This window comes from Oncorhynchus nerka, unplaced genomic scaffold (assembly GCF_034236695.1).
Source record: "Oncorhynchus nerka isolate Pitt River unplaced genomic scaffold, Oner_Uvic_2.0 unplaced_scaffold_1451, whole genome shotgun sequence".
Classification (NCBI taxonomy): Eukaryota; Metazoa; Chordata; class Actinopteri; order Salmoniformes; family Salmonidae; genus Oncorhynchus; species Oncorhynchus nerka.
Window position 1 is genome coordinate 28,766 of NW_027039864.1, and position 17,593 is coordinate 46,358.

The window sequence follows — 17,593 nt, forward strand, 5'->3', positions numbered from 1 at the left end:
GGGTCCTAGGTCTAGTTACATGGTCTGTAACCTGACTCGTTACGTCTAGGGGTCCTAGGTCTAGTTACATGGTCTGTAACCTGACTCGTTACGTCTAGGGGTCCTAGGTCTAATTACATGGTCTGTAACCTGACTCATTATGTCTAGGTGTCCTAGGTCTAGTTACATGGTCTGTAACCAGACTCGTTACGTCTAGGGGTCCTAGGTCTAATTACATGGTCTGTAACCTGACTCGTTATGTCTAGGGGTCCTAGGTCTAGTTACATGGTCTGTAACCTGACTCATTATGTCTAGGGGTCCTAGGTCTAGTTACATGGTCTGTAACCTGACTCATTATGTCTAGGGGTCCTAGGTCTAGTTACATGGTCTGTAACCTGACTCATTATGTCTAGGGGTCCTAGGTCTAGTTACATGGTCTGTATCCTGACTCATTATGTCTAGGTGTCCTAGGTCTAGTTATATGGTCTGTAACCAGACTCATTACGTCTAGGGGTCCTAGGTCTAGTTACATGGTCTGTATCCTGACTCGTTACGTCTAGGGGTCCTAGGTCTAGTTACATGGTCTGTAACCTGACTCATTACGTCCAGGGGTCCTAGGTCTAGTTACATGATCTGTAACCAGACTCATTATGTCTAGGGGTCCTAGGCCTAGTTACATGGTCTGTAACCTGACTCGTTACGTCTAGGGGTCCTAGGTCTAGTTACATGGTCTGTAACCTGACTCGTTACGTCTAGGGGTCCTAGGTCTAGTTACATGGTCTGTAACCTGACTCGTTACGTCTAGGGGTCCTAGGTCTAATTACATGGTCTGTAACCTGACTCATTATGTCTAGGTGTCCTAGGTCTAGTTACATGGTCTGTAACCAGACTCGTTACGTCTAGGGGTCCTAGGTCTAATTACATGGTCTGTAACCTGACTCATTATGTCTAGGTGTCCTAGGTCTAGTTACATGGTCTGTAACCAGACTCGTTACGTCTAGGGGTCCTAGGTCTAGTTACATGGTCTGTAACCTGACTCATTATGTCTAGGGGTCCTAGGTCTAGTTACATGGTCTGTAACCAGACTCATTATGTCTAGGGGTCCTAGGCCTAGCTACATGGTCTGTAACCAGACTCATTATGTCTAGGGGTCCTAGGTCTAGTTACATGGTCTGTAACCTGACTCATTATGTCTAGGGGTCCTAGGTCTAGTTACATGGTCTGTAACCTGACTCGTTATGTCTAGGGGTCCAAGGTCTAGTTACATGGTCTGTAACCAGACTCGTTACGTCTAGGGGTCCTAGGTCTAATTACATGGTCTGTAACCTGAGTCATTATGTCTAGGGGTCCTAGGTCTAGTTACATGGTCTGTAACCAGACTCATTATGTCTAGGGGTCCTAGCTACATGGTCTGTAACCAGACTCGTTATGTCTAGGGGTCCTAGGTCTAGTTACATGGTCTGTAACCTGACTCATTATGTCTAGGGGTCCTAGGTCTAGTTACATGGTCTGTAACCAGACTCATTATGTCTAGGGGTCCTAGGTCTAGTTACATGGTCTGTAACCAGACTCGTTATGTCTAGGGGTCCTAGGTCTAGTTACATGGTCTGTAACCTGACTCGTTATGCCTAGGGGTCCAAGGTCTAGTTACATGGTCTGTAACCAGACTCGTTATGTCTAGGGGTCCTAGGTCTAGTTACATGGTCTGTAACCTGACTCGTTATGCCTAGGGGTCCTAGGTCTAGTTACATGGTCTGTAACCTGACTCATTATGTCTAGGGGTCCTAGGTCTAGTTACATGGTCTGTAACCTGACTCATTATGTCTAGGGGTCCTAGGTCTAGTTACATGGTCTGTATCCTGACTCATTATGTCTAGGTGTCCTAGGTCTAGTTATATGGTCTGTAACCAGACTCATTACGTCTAGGGGTCCTAGGTCTAGTTACATGGTCTGTATCCTGACTCGTTACGTCTAGGGGTCCTAGGTCTAGTTACATGGTCTGTAACCTGACTCATTACGTCTAGGGGTCCTAGGTCTAGTTACATGATCTGTAACCAGACTCATTATGTCTAGGGGTCCTAGGCCTAGTTACATGGTCTGTAACCTGACTCATTACGTCTAGGGGTCCTAGGTCTAGTTACATGGTCTGTAACCTGACTCATTATGTCTAGGGGTCCTAGGTCTAGTTACATGGTCTGTACCCAGACTCGTTACGTCTAGGGGTCCTAGGTCTAGTTACATGGTCTGTAACCTGACTCGTTACGTCTAGGGGTCCTAGGTCTAGTTACATGGTCTGTAACCTGACTCGTTACGTCTAGGGGTCCTAGGTCTAATTACATGGTCTGTAACCTGACTCATTATGTCTAGGTGTCCTAGGTCTAGTTACATGGTCTGTAACCAGACTCGTTACGTCTAGGGGTCCTAGGTCTAATTACATGGTCTGTAACCTGACTCATTATGTCTAGGTGTCCTAGGTCTAGTTACATGGTCTGTAACCAGACTCGTTACGTCTAGGGGTCCTAGGTCTAGTTACATGGTCTGTAACCTGACTCATTATGTCTAGGGGTCCTAGGTCTAGTTACATGGTCTGTAACCAGACTCATTATGTCTAGGGGTCCTAGGCCTAGCTACATGGTCTGTAACCAGACTCATTATGTCTAGGGGTCCTAGGTCTAGTTACATGGTCTGTAACCTGACTCATTATGTCTAGGGGTCCTAGGTCTAGTTACATGGTCTGTAACCTGACTCGTTATGTCTAGGGGTCCAAGGTCTAGTTACATGGTCTGTAACCAGACTCGTTACGTCTAGGGGTCCTAGGTCTAGTTACATGGTCTGTAACCAGACTCATTCCGTCTAGGGGTCCTAGGTCTAGTTACATGGTCTGTAACCAGGCTCATTATGTCTAGGGGTCCTAGGCCCAGTTACATGGTCTGTAACCTGACTCATTATGTCTAGGGGTCCTAGGTCTAGTTACATGGTCTGTAACCAGACTCGTTACGTCTAGGGGTCCTAGGTCTAGTTATATGGTCTGTAACCTGACTCATTATGTCTAGGGGTCCTAGGTCTAGTTACATGGTCTGTAACCAGACTCGTTACGTCTAGGGGTCCTAGGTCTAGTTACATGGTCTGTAACCTGACTCGTTACGTCTAGGGGTCCTAGGTCTAGTTACATGGTCTGTAACCAGACTCGTTACGTCTAGGGGTCCTAGGTCTAGTTACATGGTCTGTAACCAGACTCGTTACGTCTAGGGGTCCAAGGTCTAGTTATATGGTCTGTAACCTGACTCGTTACGTCTAGGGGTCCTAGGTCTAGTTACATGGTCTGTAACCTGACTCATTACGTCTAGGGGTCCTAGGTCTAATTACATGGTCTGTAACCTGACTCGTTATGTCTAGGGGTCCTAGGCCTAGTTACATGGTCTGTAACCAGACTCATTATGTCTAGGGGTCCTAGGTCTAGTTACATGGTCTGTAACCTGACTCGTTATGTCTAGGGGTCCAAGGTCTAGTTACATGGTCTGTAACCAGACTCATTACGTCTAGGGGTCCTAGGTCTAGTTACATGGTCTGTATCCTGACTCGTTATGTCTAGGGGTCCTAGGTCTAGTTACATGGTCTGTAACCAGACTCGTTACGTCTAGGGGTCCTAGGTCTAGTTATATGGTCTGTAACCTGACTCGTTACGTCTAGGGGTCCTAGGTCTAGTTACATGGTCTGTATCCTGACTCCCTAGGTCTAGTTACATGGTCTGTAACCTGACTCGTTATGTCTAGGGGTCCTAGGTCTAGTTACATGGTCTGTAACCAGACTCGTTACGTCTAGGGGTCCTAGGTCTAGTTATATGGTCTGTAACCTGACTCATTATGTCTAGGGGTCCTAGGTCTAGTTACATGGTCTGTAACCAGACTCGTTACGTCTAGGGGTCCTAGGCCTAGTTACATGGTCTGTAACCTGACTCATTACGTCTAGGGGTCCTAGGTCTAGTTACATGGTCTGTAACCAGACTCATTATGTCTAGTGGTCCTAGGCCTAGTTACATGGTCTGTAACCTGACTCATGGTCTGTACGACTCTAGGGGTCCTAGGTCTAGTTATATGGTCTGTAACCTGACTCATTATGTCTAGGGGTCCTAGGTCTAGTTACATGGTCTGTAACCAGACTCGTTACGTCTAGGGTCCCAGAGGGGTCTGTAACCTGACTCATTACGTCTAGGGGTCCTAGGTCTAGTTACATGGTCTGTAACCAGACTCATTATGTCTAGTGGTCCTAGGCCTAGTTACATGGTCTGTAACCTGACTCATTACGTCTAGGGGTCCTAGGTCTAGTTTCATGGTCTGTAACCTGACTCATTATGTCTAGGGGTCCTAGGTCTAGTTACATGGTCTGTACCCAGACTCGTTACGTCTAGGGGTCCTAGGTCTAGTTACATGGTCTGTAACCTGACTCGTTACGTCTAGGGGTCCTAGGTCTAGTTACATGGTCTGTAACCTGACTCGTTACGTCTAGGGGTCCTAGGTCTAATTACATGGTCTGTAACCTGACTCATTATGTCTAGGGGTCCTAGGTCTAGTTACATGGTCTGTAACCAGACTCGTTACGTCTAGGGGTCCTAGGTCTAGTTACATGGTCTGTAACCTGACTCATTATGTCTAGGGGTCCTAGGTCTAGTTACATGGTCTGTAACCTGACTCATTACGTCTAGGGGTCCTTAGGTCTAGTTACATGGTCTGTAACCAGACTCATTATGTCTAGGGGTCCTAGGTCTAGTTACATGGTCTGTAACCAGACTCAATTATGTCTAGGGGTCCTAGGTCTGGTTACATGGTCTGTAACCTGACTCATTATGTCTAGGGGTCCTAGGTCTAGTTACATGGTCTGTAACCTGACTCATTATGTCTAGGGGTCCTAGGTCTAGTTACATGGTCTGTAACCAGACTCGTTATGTCTAGGGGTCCTAGGTCTAGTTACATGGTCTGTAACCTGACTCATTATGTCTAGGGGTCCTAGGTCTAGTTACATGGTCTGTAACCTGACTCATTATGTCTAGGGGTCCTAGGTCTAGTTACATGGTCTGTAACCAGACTCGTTATGTCTAGGGGTCCTAGGTCTAGTTACATGGTCTGTAACCTGACTCATTACGTCTAGGGGTCCTAGGTCTAGTTACATGGTCTGTAACCAGACTCATTATGTCTAGGGGTCCTAGGTCTAGTTACATGGTCTGTAACCAGACTCATTATGTCTAGGGGTCCTAGGCCTAGTTACATGGTCTGTAACCAGACTCATTACGTCTAGGGGTCCTAGGTCTAGTTACATGGTCTGTAACCTGACTCATTATGTCTAGGGTCCTAGGTCTAGTTACATGGTCTGTAACCAGACTCGTTACGTCTAGGGGTCCTAGGTCTAGTTATATGGTCTGTAACCTGACTCATTATGTCTAGGGGTCCTAGGTCTAGTTACATGGTCTGTAACCAGACTCGTTACGTCTAGGGGTCCTAGGTCTAGTTACATGGTCTGTAACCTGACTCGGTCTAGGGGTCCTAGGTCTAGTTACATGGTCTGTAACCAGACTCGTTACGTCTAGGGGTCCTAGGTCTAGTTACATGGTCTGTAACCAGACTCATTATGTCTAGGGGTCCTAGGTCTAGTTATATGGTCTGTAACCTGACTCGTTACGTCTAGGGGTCCTAGGTCTAGTTACATGGTCTGTAACCTGACTCATTATGTCTAGGGGTCCTAGGTCTAGTTACATGGTCTGTAACCTGACTCGTTATGTCTAGGGGTCCTAGGTCTAGTTACATGGTCTGTAACCAGACTCATTATGTCTAGGGGTCCTAGGTCTAGTTATATGGTCTGTAACCTGACTCAATTATGTCTAGGGGTCCTAGGTCTGGTTACATGGTCTGTAACCTGACTCATTATGTCTAGGGGTCCTAGGTCTAGTTACATGGTCTGTAACCAGACTCGTTATGTCTAGGGGTCCTAGGTCTAGTTACATGGTCTGTAACCTGACTCGTTATGTCTAGGGGTCCTAGGTCTAGTTACATGGTCTGTATCCTGACTCATTATGTCTAGGGGTCCTAGGTCTAGTTACATGGTCTGTAACCTGACTCGACGTCTAGGGGTCCTAGGCCTAGATACATCAGGACTCATTACGTCTAGGGGTCCAAGGTCTAGTTACATGGTCTGTAACCAGACTCGTTATGTCTAGGGGTCCTAGGTCTAGTTACATGGTCTGTAACCTGACTCATTACGTCTAGGGGTCCTAGGTCTAGTTACATGGTCTGTAACCAGACTCATTATGTCTAGGGGTCCTAGGCCTAGCTACATGGTCTGTAACCAGACTCGTTACGTCTAGGGGTCCTAGGTCTAGTTACATGGTCTGTAACCAGACTCATTACGTCTAGGGGTCCTAGGTCTAGTTACATGGTCTGTAACCTGACTCATTATGTCTAGGGGTCCTAGGTCTAGTTACATGGTCTGTAACCAGACTCGTTACGTCTAGGGGTCCTAGGTCTAGTTATATGGTCTGTAACCTGACTCATTATGTCTAGGGGTCCTAGGTCTAGTTACATGGTCTGTAACCAGACTCGTTACGTCTAGGGGTCCTAGGTCTAGTTACATGGTCTGTAACCTGACTCGTTACGTCTAGGGGTCCTAGGTCTAGTTACATGGTCTGTAACCAGACTCGTTACGTCTAGGGGTCCTAGGTCTAGTTACATGGTCTGTAACCAGACTCGTTACGTCTAGGGGTCCAAGGTCTAGTTATATGGTCTGTAACCTGACTCGTTACGTCTAGGGGTCCTAGGTCTAGTTACATGGTCTGTAACCTGACTCATTACGTCTAGGGGTCCTAGGTCTAATTACATGGTCTGTAACCTGACTCGTTATGTCTAGGGGTCCTAGGCCTAGTTACATGGTCTGTAACCAGACTCATTATGTCTAGGGGTCCTAGGTCTAGTTACATGGTCTGTAACCTGACTCGTTATGTCTAGGGGTCCAAGGTCTAGTTACATGGTCTGTAACCAGACTCGTTACGTCTAGGGGTCCTAGGTCTAGTTACATGGTCTGTAACCAGACTCATTACGTCTAGGGGTCCTAGGTCTAGTTACATGGTCTGTATCCTGACTCGTTATGTCTAGGGGTCCTAGGTCTAGTTACATGGTCTGTAACCAGACTCGTTACGTCTAGGGGTCCTAGGTCTAGTTATATGGTCTGTAACCTGACTCGTTACGTCTAGGGGTCCTAGGCCTAGATACATCATCGGTAATCTGACTCGTTACGTCTAGGGGTCCAAGGTCTAGTTACATGGTCTGTAACCTGACTCGTTACGTCTAGGGGTCCAAGGTCTAGTTACATGGTCTGTAACCTGACTCATTATGTCTAGGGGTCCTAGGTCTAGTTATATGGTCTGTAACCTGACTCATTACGTCTAGGGGTCCTAGGTCTAATTACATGGTCTGTAACCTGACTCGTTATGTCTAGGGGTCCTAGGCCTAGTTACATGGTCTGTAACCAGACTCATTATGTCTAGGGGTCCTAGGTCTAGTTACATGGTCTGTAACCTGACTCATTATGTCTAGGGGTCCTAGGTCTAGTTACATGGTCTGTAACCTGACTCGTTATGTCTAGGGGTCCTAGGCCGAGTTACTGATATGAATTTTATGAATAATGACTAAATGATGTATACATTTAACATAGAACTATAACTAACATAATTCTTCCCTGTTTTTCTATAATGATAACTAATGTTTATTCATTAGAAAGAGGTTATGTAGCATAGACCTAGGAAGAAAGGAATATATGTGTGTGTAGAAAGAGAACGAAGAGGGGCATTAACCTATGTTTGAACCGACCCGGCTGTAACTCTGGGGAGATAAGATAGGACAGGGAGAGCCCCTCCAGGTTTCCCGTATCTGGGGGAGACTGGAACTGTCAGCTGAGTGGTAATAAACTGTGGTGAGACTTCATGAGAAAATCCTGATGTTGGTGTGTATGTATGTGTGTAGGTTAAGAGAAAGTTATAAAGGGAACATCTTTGTATATGCACAGCAGAGCTCTCGTAAATAAACATGCTGACTATTGTAGACTGGTTTCTGTCTGTTTCATTTCAATAAGAACCTTACAAATTCTTAGTAACAGACAGAGTAGTTTAAGTGAAGTTCAGTTTATGAACATTGTAAAATTCTCATAACAGTTACATGGTCTGTAACCTGACTCGTTACATCTAGGGGTCCTAGGCCTAGATACATGATCGGTAATCTGACTCGTTACGTCTAGGGTTCCAAGGTCTAGTTACATGGTCTGTAACCTGACTCGTTACGTCTAGGGGTCCAAGGTCTAGTTACATGGTCTGTAACCTGACTCATTATGTCTAGGGGTCCTAGGTCTAGTTATATGGTCTGTAACCTGACTCATTATGTCTAGGGGTCCTAGGTCTAGTTACATGGTCTGTAACCAGACTCGTTACGTCTAGGGGTCCTAGGTCTAGTTACATGGTCTGTAACCTGACTCATTATGTCTAGGGGTCCTAGGTCTAGTTACATGGTCTGTAACCAGACTCATTATGTCTAGGGGTCCTAGCTACATGGTCTGTAACCAGACTCGTTATGTCTAGGGGTCCTAGGTCTAGTTACATGGTCTGTAACCTGACTCATTATGTCTAGGGGTCCTAGGTCGTTACATGGTCTGTAACCTGACTCATTATGTCTAGGGGTCCTAGGTCTAGTTACATGGTCTGTAACCTGACTCGTTACGTCTAGGGGTCCTAGGCCTAGATACATGATCGGTAATCTGACTCGTTACGTCTAGGGGTCCAAGGTCTAGTTACATGGTCTGTAACCTGACTCGTTACGTCTAGGGGTCCAAGGTCTAGTTACATGGTCTGTAACCTGACTCATTATGTCTAGGGGTCCTAGGTCTAGTTACACGGTCTGTAACCTGAATGAATGTGTGCATTTACTTGAGAAATTAGCTTTTGAGGATGATGTTGGATGCGCATGTGTCCAGGAGACAGCCACTTACCGAGTTCAGGGCCATCTCCGTCTTGTCCTCTTGGTCTGCCAGTCCAAGCGCATAATCATTTTTCATATGGTGATGAAACATAAATATGGCCAACAAACAAACCCAGCAGCCTCACCCAAATACCTGCCCACTGACTTTACCCTCCGTGATGTTCTGACTGGAGACATACCGACCCTGAACCCCAGGTCAACACAGAGCTGCCCCTCAGTTAAAATGATAGGCTGCTGCAGGTTGGACACCAGTTGGGGTATCCTACGAAGCAAGCTAGTTCTACTCAGGGTCTTCTTAGCTTCACATTCCAGCTCAGGCTTCATCCATGGATATTGGTCGTCCCCCTGCCGCAAACTCTAGCAGGCTTGTAACGGGGATTGCATGTTGCACATGGCTCGTCTCTCCAATAGCGTGTGATTGTTGCCCACAATTTGGGGCGTTCCTGCATGTGGGCATCCCATGTGGGCACTCCCCCCCTCAAGCATCCCATTGGTTCCTTCATCTGTGGGGTTTAGCAGTGGTTGACATCCAAAGTCATGGTACCTACTGTGCTGGAGCGCCCCCATCTCCTGCCTGTCCTGGTTTAAATATGGACCAACAGAAGTATAAAGAGGGGTTTCTGCAGATGCAGGAATGCTCAAATGCATGTGTTCTTGGAGACCTTCAATGCTGCAGAAATGTTTTGGTACCCTTCCCCAGATCTATGCCTCTACACAATCCTGTCTCGAAGCTCTACAGACAATTCCTTTGACCTCATGGCTTGGTTTTTGCTCTGAAATTCACTGTTGAACTGTGGGACCTTATATAGACAGGTGTGTGCCTTTCCAAATCATGTCCAATCAATTTAATTTAACACAGGTGGACTCCAATCAAGTTGAAGAAACATCTGAAAGATGATCAATGGAAACAGGATACACCTGAGCTCAATTTTGAGTCTCATAGCAAAGGTTCTGAATACTCATGTAAATAAGATATTTCTGTTTTTCATTTTTTATAGATTTGCTCAAATAAAACCTGTTTTTCTTTCTGATTATGGCATATTGTGTTTAGAATGATGAGGACATGTTTTTATTTAATCCATTTTAGAATAAGGCTAACGTAACAAAATGAAGAAAAAGTCAAGGGGTCTGAATACTTTCAGAATGCACTGAAGAGCATCTATACATACATCTACTGTATATAGAGCATGTGGGCAAAGAAATAAAATAATACATAACAAACCAAAGTATCTCTTTGTACTTGAAGCACTATGCCTTTTTATGCCTCTACGAATGTACCAACAACAAAAAACTGTTGATACACTGTACATACATTTAAAGAAAGTCTTCCACTTAAGTATTGTTATCAGCTTGTATTACCTTATAAATGTAAATGAAAGTATAGTGGCTGGTGTGGGACTGCTTGGGGTGAGTGGGTCCTCTGAGAGACTGAAATGGGATGAGTGGAGGCCCCACACACACCTCAGATAAGTGTCTAATGCCCTCCCAGTCACCCCATCCCAATCCCCTGGATATAGCCCCTCACCTCAGAGAAGTGTCTAATGCCCTCCCAGTCACCCCATCCCAATCCCCTGGATATAGCCCCTCACCTCAGAGAAGTGTCTAATGCCCTCCCAGTCACCCCATCCCAATCCCCTGGATATAACCCCTCTCACCTCAGAGAAGTGCCTGATGCCCTCCCAGTCACCCCATCCCAATCCCCTGGATATAGCCCCTCTCACCTCAGAGAAGTTCCTGATGCCCTCCCAGTCACCCCATCCCAATCCCCTGGATATAGCCCCTCTCACCTCAGAGAAGTGCCTGATGCCCTCCCAGTCACCCCATCCCAATCCCTGGATATAGCCCTCACCTCAGAGAAGTGTCTAATGCCCTCCCAGTCACCGCATCCCAATCCCCTGGATATAACCCCTCTCCATTCTCACCAATAACCACCATTACATCTTAGTTGTAATGACAAACAAGGAATAATAATGATTCAACATCCTTTCCTGATCTGTCCTGAACTCTTATTCATGTTGTAACGGTTTTACAAGTCATAAAGAAATACAATGACATCGTAGTATAATTAAGTTGTTCCTTCTCTCTCTCTAACAATATCCATCCCTCTCCACCCCCTCCCTGTTCTCCCCCCTTAACCCCACCAAAGCCACGCTTAACCCCATCTGCCATCATTACTCCCCCTTGCCTCCCCAAGCCAAGCTTGTCCCACCCTTCCATCCTTACCCTCTTACCCACCAGACCCAGTTTATCACCACCTCCCCTCTACTTCCTCATTCATTCTCCTTCATTCACACACAACATATAGCGTAGTCCTCCACACACCCATTCTCTCCCACCCTCCTACACATATTCATAGTCACCCTCCTTCACTTCCCCATTCATATGTATAGACACATACACCCACTCATACCCTCTCACACACACCGCATAGGGTTTCTGATGACAAAATGTCTTTGTTCTTCAATCACTGAATCTCACAGATATCACAGGAATGGACCATCATTCTGACTCCACATATTCAGCATTGGGGATGTTATCTTTCTTCTCTGTAATGTCCCACTTTATGTTGTATTATCTAATGGGGATCCTAATAAACTAACCCCCTTCCCCTTTAATGTCCCACTTTATGTTGTATTATCTAATGGGGATCCTAATAAACTAACCCCCTCCCCTTTAATGTCCCACTTTATGTTGTATTATCTAATGGGATCCTAATAAACTAACCCCCTCCCCTTTAATGTCCCACTTTATGTTGTATTATCTAATGGGGATCCTAATAAACTAACCCCCTCCCTTTAATGTCCCACTTTATGTTGTATTATCTAATGGGGATCCTAATAAACTACCCCCTCCCCTTTAATGTCCCACTTTATGTTGTATTATCTAATGGGGATCCTAATAAACTAACCCCCTCCCTTTAATGTCCCACTTTATGTTGTATTATCTAATGGGGATCCTAATAAACTAACCCCCCTCCCCTTTAATGTCCCACTTTATGTTGTATTATCTAATGGGGATCCTAATAAACTAACCCCCCTCCCCTTTAATGTCCCACTTTATGTTGTATTATCTAATGGGGATCCTAATAAACTAACCCCTCCCCTTTAATGTCCCACTTTATGTTGTATTATCTAATGGGGATCCTAATAAACTACCCCCCTTTAATGTCCCACTTTATGTTGTATTATCTAATGGGGATCCTAATAAACTAACCCCTCCCCTTTAATGTCCCACTTTATGTTGTATTATCTAATGGGGATCCTAATAAACTAACCCCCCTTTAATGTCCCACTTTATGTTGTATTATCTAATGGGGATCCTAATAAACTAACCCCCCTTTAATGTCCCACTTTATGTTGTATTATCTAATGGGGATCCTAATAAACTAACCCCCTTTAATGTCCCACTTTATGTTGTATTATCTAATGGGGATCCTAATAAACTAACCCCCCCTTTAATGTCCCACTTTATGTTGTATTATCTAATGGGGATCCTAATAAACTAACCCCCCTTTAATGTCCCACTTTATGTTGTATTATCTAATGGGGATCCTAATAAACTAACCCCCCTTTAATGTCCCACTTTATGTTGTATTATCTAATGGGGATCCTAATAAACTAACCCCCTTTAATGTCCCACTTTATGTTGTATTATCTAATGGGGATCCTAATAAACTAACCCCCCTTTAATGTCCCACTTTATGTTGTATTATCTAATGGGGATCCTAATAAACTAACCCCCTTTAATGTCCCACTTTATGTTGTATTATCTAATGGGGATCCTAATAAACTAACCCCCCTTTAATGTCCCACTTTATGTTGTATTATCTAATGGGGATCCTAATAAACTAACCCCCCTTTAATGTCCCACTTTATGTTGTATTATCTAATGGGGATCCTAATAAACTAACCCCCCTGTAATGTCCCACTTTATGTTGTATTATCTAATGGGGATCCTAATAAACTAACCCCCTTTAATGTCCCACTTTATGTTGTATTATCTAATGGGGATCCTAATAAACTAACCCCCCCCCCTTTAATGTCCCACTTTATGTTGTATTATCTAATGGGGATCCTAATAAACTAACCCCCCCCCTTTAATGTCCCACTTTATGTTGTATTATCTAATGGGATCCTAATAAACTAACCCCCTTTAATGTCCCACTTTATGTTGTATTATCTAATGGGGATCCTAATAAACTAACCCCCTGTAATGTCCCACTTTATGTTGTATTATCTAATGGGGATCCTAATAAACTAACCCCCCTGTAATGTCCCACTTTATGTTGTATTATCTAATGGGGATCCTAATAAACTAACCCCCCTTTAATGTCCCACTTTATGTTGTATTATCTAATGGGGATCCTAATAAACTAACCCCCCTTTAATGTCCCACTTTATGTTGTATTATCTAATGGGGATCCTAATAAACTAACCCCCCTTTAATGTCCCACTTTATGTTGTATTATCTAATGGGGATCCTAATAAACTAACCCCCTTTAATGTCCCACTTTATGTTGTATTATCTAATGGGGATCCTAATAAACTAACCCCCCTTTAATGTCCCACTTTATGTTGTATTATCTAATGGGGATCCTAATAAACTAACCCCCCTTTAATGTCCCACTTTATGTTGTATTATCTAATGGGGATCCTAATAAACTAACCCCCCTTTAATGTCCCACTTTATGTTGTATTATCTAATGGGGATCCTAATAAACTACCCCCCCCCCCCCCCCTCCCTCCCCCTCTGTAATGTCCCACTTTATGTTGTATTATCTAATGGGGATCCTAATAAACTAACCCCCTCCCTTCCTCCCCCCCCCCCTCCCCCTCCCCCTCTGTAATGTCCCACTTCATGTTGTATTATCTAATGGGGATCCTAATAAACTAACCCCCTCCCTCCCTCCCCCTCCCTCCCTCCCTCCCCCTCCCCCTCTGTAATGTCCCACTTCATGTTGTATTATCTAATGGGGATCCTAATAAACTAACCCCCTCCCTCCCTCCCCCCTCTGTAATGTCCCACTTCATGTTGTATTATCTAATGGGGATCCTAATAAACTACCCCTCCCCCCTCTGTAATGTCCCACTTTATGTTGTATTATCTAATGACTAGAAGAATGGAGGTCGGGACGTCTGATATCGTTTGTTGAACTTTACTGAAAACATTAGAAGGGTACATTCACTGTTGATCACTAGTTATGTGGCTCAACTAGTGCAAGAGTAAGACATGGAATGGAATACTGAGTGTATCAGTTCAAATAGGATTTACAAGTTGCATGGTCTCTCTCTCTCTCCCTCTCCCTCCCTCCTTACACTAAAGAGGCCAGGCCTTTCACAGTGATACTCATGACTAGAGGAAGGTATCCAGGATGGTCCTTCATCTCTGTCCTCAGTGTGTCCCCCTCTCTCTTCAGTGTAACTTCAGAGTGACCAAAGAGACTCTCTGTCCTCTGATACAGCTCCTCCTCAGTCAGAACAGCCAGACCTGCATCTCTCAGAGAGAGGGTCTCCCCACTCCCTGCTGCCACATGCTGCACCTGGAGGACAAGCAGCACAGGAATATGATCAGATACTGCAATGTCATGTCTGTAAGATGCAATGACAATTTCAAAATGGAGAACGAAGTATTGTAATAACGTGGGGGTGTTTATATTTGTCCTGTTATATTTGTCCTGGACCAGCAGCACAGGAATTAATGTGGCATCTGCATCCCTAGAATTTGCAACAATGAAAAACACTTTAAATGACAAATAGTTAGACATTATACATGTTTTAATTGATACTGAACTGTTTATCAATGTGAAAACATAATGAAAGTCCTTCATACTGCAAAACTTGATTTGTATGCATTGTTTAAAATACTTAGAAGCAAATAGGCTTGTCCCAGTATTGATGAGTAGAGTTATTTTGGAGATTTAGAGATATATTATTTTGAATGCTATAAAATAAACAAATGTATTTCATATCATTAGTGTTACAGCCTTGTAGATCACTGATTACAAAGATATACAAGGACCTTAAGCATTCTTTCCAGTGGCAAACTGTTATCAGGAGAGGGGTCAATATTAAATAAAATTATTAGCTAATCAGACCCTTTTAGTATGTCATCAATGTTATGATTCCAGTGATCATTTGGTGTGTTTAAATAAAACGTGTAATTGGTGTTACTCAATTTAAATTAAGGAAATTACACTGAGCAAAATGATTCATCAAATCTCTTTAGTAAATGATTAAGTCAATTACTTTTAAAGGTTAAATGACCTTAGATTTGAGATCGGTGGCCTCCATTTAAGAAACTCCTAAATGACTTATAAACGTGTAATTGATGTGACCTATACTTTGATGCAATACATCATTCAGGGCAGCCCCACCACTATCCGGGAGATGGCGCTGTTCTGCATGTAATTCTGGATTTCATTCAAACACATTTGATTTGTAATTGCTTGAGCTAATAAAGCACACAGTACATGCTCGTTCCCTGTTGTATTGTTATTTTGGTCAATTTTATTTGAGGAAAGGCAGCTCCCTAATGCAGCTGTTTCAGCCTCCCTCAGTGATCTGTTATGGAGAGGCTAGCCTGGGGACTCAGTCAGCTGTAGCCCACTTGGGTGCTGCCATAGAGATTCATTAGTAGTGTCCGCATAAGAAGGCTTGATGTCATTTGCCACAGATAAACCCAAATACATTTACAGAAACCCAAATACATTTACAGAAACCCAAATACATTTACAGAAACCCAAATACATTTACATAAACAAAAACCTAGGAAAATGAACTCCAGGTCATACAGGACTGGAGGCTCAATCAAGCAGGTGTGAACTCACCAGGATCTGCAGGGCCTGTAAGACTGGAGGACTGCAACAGGATCCCAACACAGAGAGACCTTCATCTGTCATTCCTGAAGATATAAATATACACACATAAAACCACAGTAGTGAACCTAGTTTCCCAGGAACTGATCAAATAATAACTGGAGAATCCTGTGAAAACTGCTCTCTATCTCACCATCCATGGCACTGACAATGAGGTGGACGGCACTGAGAAGTGAGGATCTGATCTCGTCCTCATCCTTCCCTACCCTCTCTTTCTAAAATGATCGGCCGAAATTGTTGCAACCCCTATTATTAGCCTGTTCAACCTCTCTTTCGTATCGTCCGAGATTACCATAGATTGAAAGCTGCAGTGGTCATCCCCCTCTTCAAAGGGGAGACACTAGACCCAAACTGCTACAGACCTATATCTATCCTACCCTGCCTTTCTAAGGTCTTGAAAGCCATGTTAACAAACAGATTACCGACCATTTCGAATCCCACCGTACCTTCTCCGCTATGCAATCTGGTTTCAGAGCTAGTTATGGGTGCACCTCAGCCACGCTCAAGGTCCTAAACAATATCATAACCGCCATCGAAAAGAGACATTACTGTGCAGCCGCATTCATCGACCTGGCTAAGGCTTTCGACTGTCAATCACAACATTCTTATTGGCAGACTCAACAGCCTTGGTTTCTCAAATAATTGCCTCGCCTGGTTCACCAACTACTTCTCTGATAATGTGTGTCAGGGTGTAAAATCGGAGGGCCTGTTGTCTCAATGGGGGTGCCACAGGGTTCAATTCTCGGGCCGACTCTCTTCTCTGTATACATCAATGTCGCCACTCTTGCTGCTGGGGATTCTTTGATCCACCTCTACGCAGACTCAATCATCTCATGACGAAGTGGACACTGATTCATTGGGGTCACCCATGACCTTGCCCCGCCGTTCAGCCTGCAGAGGCCGAGAGAAATTCTAACCTATAACACTTTAGGGCTGCCAAGCTCTTATCAGGATACCAACTAGAGATGTTCTGATGTGTATATATTTTCTCGTTTACCTTTACTGGTAAACTTAATGTTTAGTGGGGGTTGCGTTTTTGCCCATAAAGGCAGACGGGACACGTCTAGATAGTTATATGGCTGTTAGGCCAGTTTTCTCCATTGTTCTCATGACCAGTACTTACATATTCTATTTGTTTTGAGGCCAGTGAAATGTTTGAGACAACATGTCGTTTTTGCAAGGGGGTGGTTGTAAGGGGCTTAATACAGTTGTATTCCAGCCACTATGGGATACTCTGGTGAAGCCCATTGGAAATAAAGAAATATAGTTTAGGTGAATTGGGAACAATATTGCCAATTTAGCGAATATTCAGACCCCTTAGCGACACATTTTCAAAAAAGCGACTAGGGACAAATCCAGCGCCTTTTTCTGGTGTTTTTGGAGACTCTGACTTAAAGCACGTATTGTTCTTTCTCTTCTCAACGAGCAGCGGGTGCTGCCGTGGGCCCCACCCGGGCCCCACCCCCGTCCAGAAGCACTCACAGGCGGCCTAGTCCTCGCGCAGCAGTCCCTCCCAGCTGCAGTCAGAGCAGGAGACGTTCACCCCTCCGCGTCCAGACTGCAAATGAATCGCGCATGCGGGAAGCCGCTTACAATCAGGGCGGGATGTAGATGTGTAAAACTAAACTTAAAAACAAAAAACACCCACAAAGTAACTTCGCCAGAGTGTCTCTTTTGGGTCACTTTTGCCAGTCCCAAGCCCGGATAAAGGAAGAGGGTTGGAATTGTG

General features: G+C 44.4%; 1 protein-coding gene across 1 annotated transcript; it reads right to left on the reverse strand.

The window, feature by feature from the left end:
- Positions 1 to 14,152: 14,152 nt before the first annotated feature.
- LOC135568600 (gasdermin-E-like) lies at positions 14,153 to 17,112 on the reverse strand. The gene is made up of 4 exons (XM_065015404.1): positions 17,098 to 17,112; positions 15,998 to 16,079; positions 15,817 to 15,890; positions 14,153 to 14,529 (listed from the first exon to the last, which is right to left on the reverse strand). The coding sequence occupies exons 1-4, from the start codon at positions 17,110 to 17,112 to the stop codon at positions 14,302 to 14,304; spliced, it is 399 nt and encodes a 132-aa protein (XP_064871476.1). The 3' UTR covers positions 14,153 to 14,301.
- Between the last annotated feature and the right edge of the window lie 481 nt (positions 17,113 to 17,593).

Bases quoted from the DNA above. Each gene is read 5' to 3' on its own strand.
- LOC135568600 (XM_065015404.1), bottom strand. The intron at 15,891-15,997 runs GTGAGATAGAGA...TTATATCTTCAG, and splicing joins CATTGTCAGTGCCATGGATG to GAATGACAGATGAAGGTCTC. The intron at 14,530-15,816 runs GTGAGTTCACAC...CTTGTCCTCCAG, and splicing joins TACAGGCCCTGCAGATCCTG to GTGCAGCATGTGGCAGCAGG.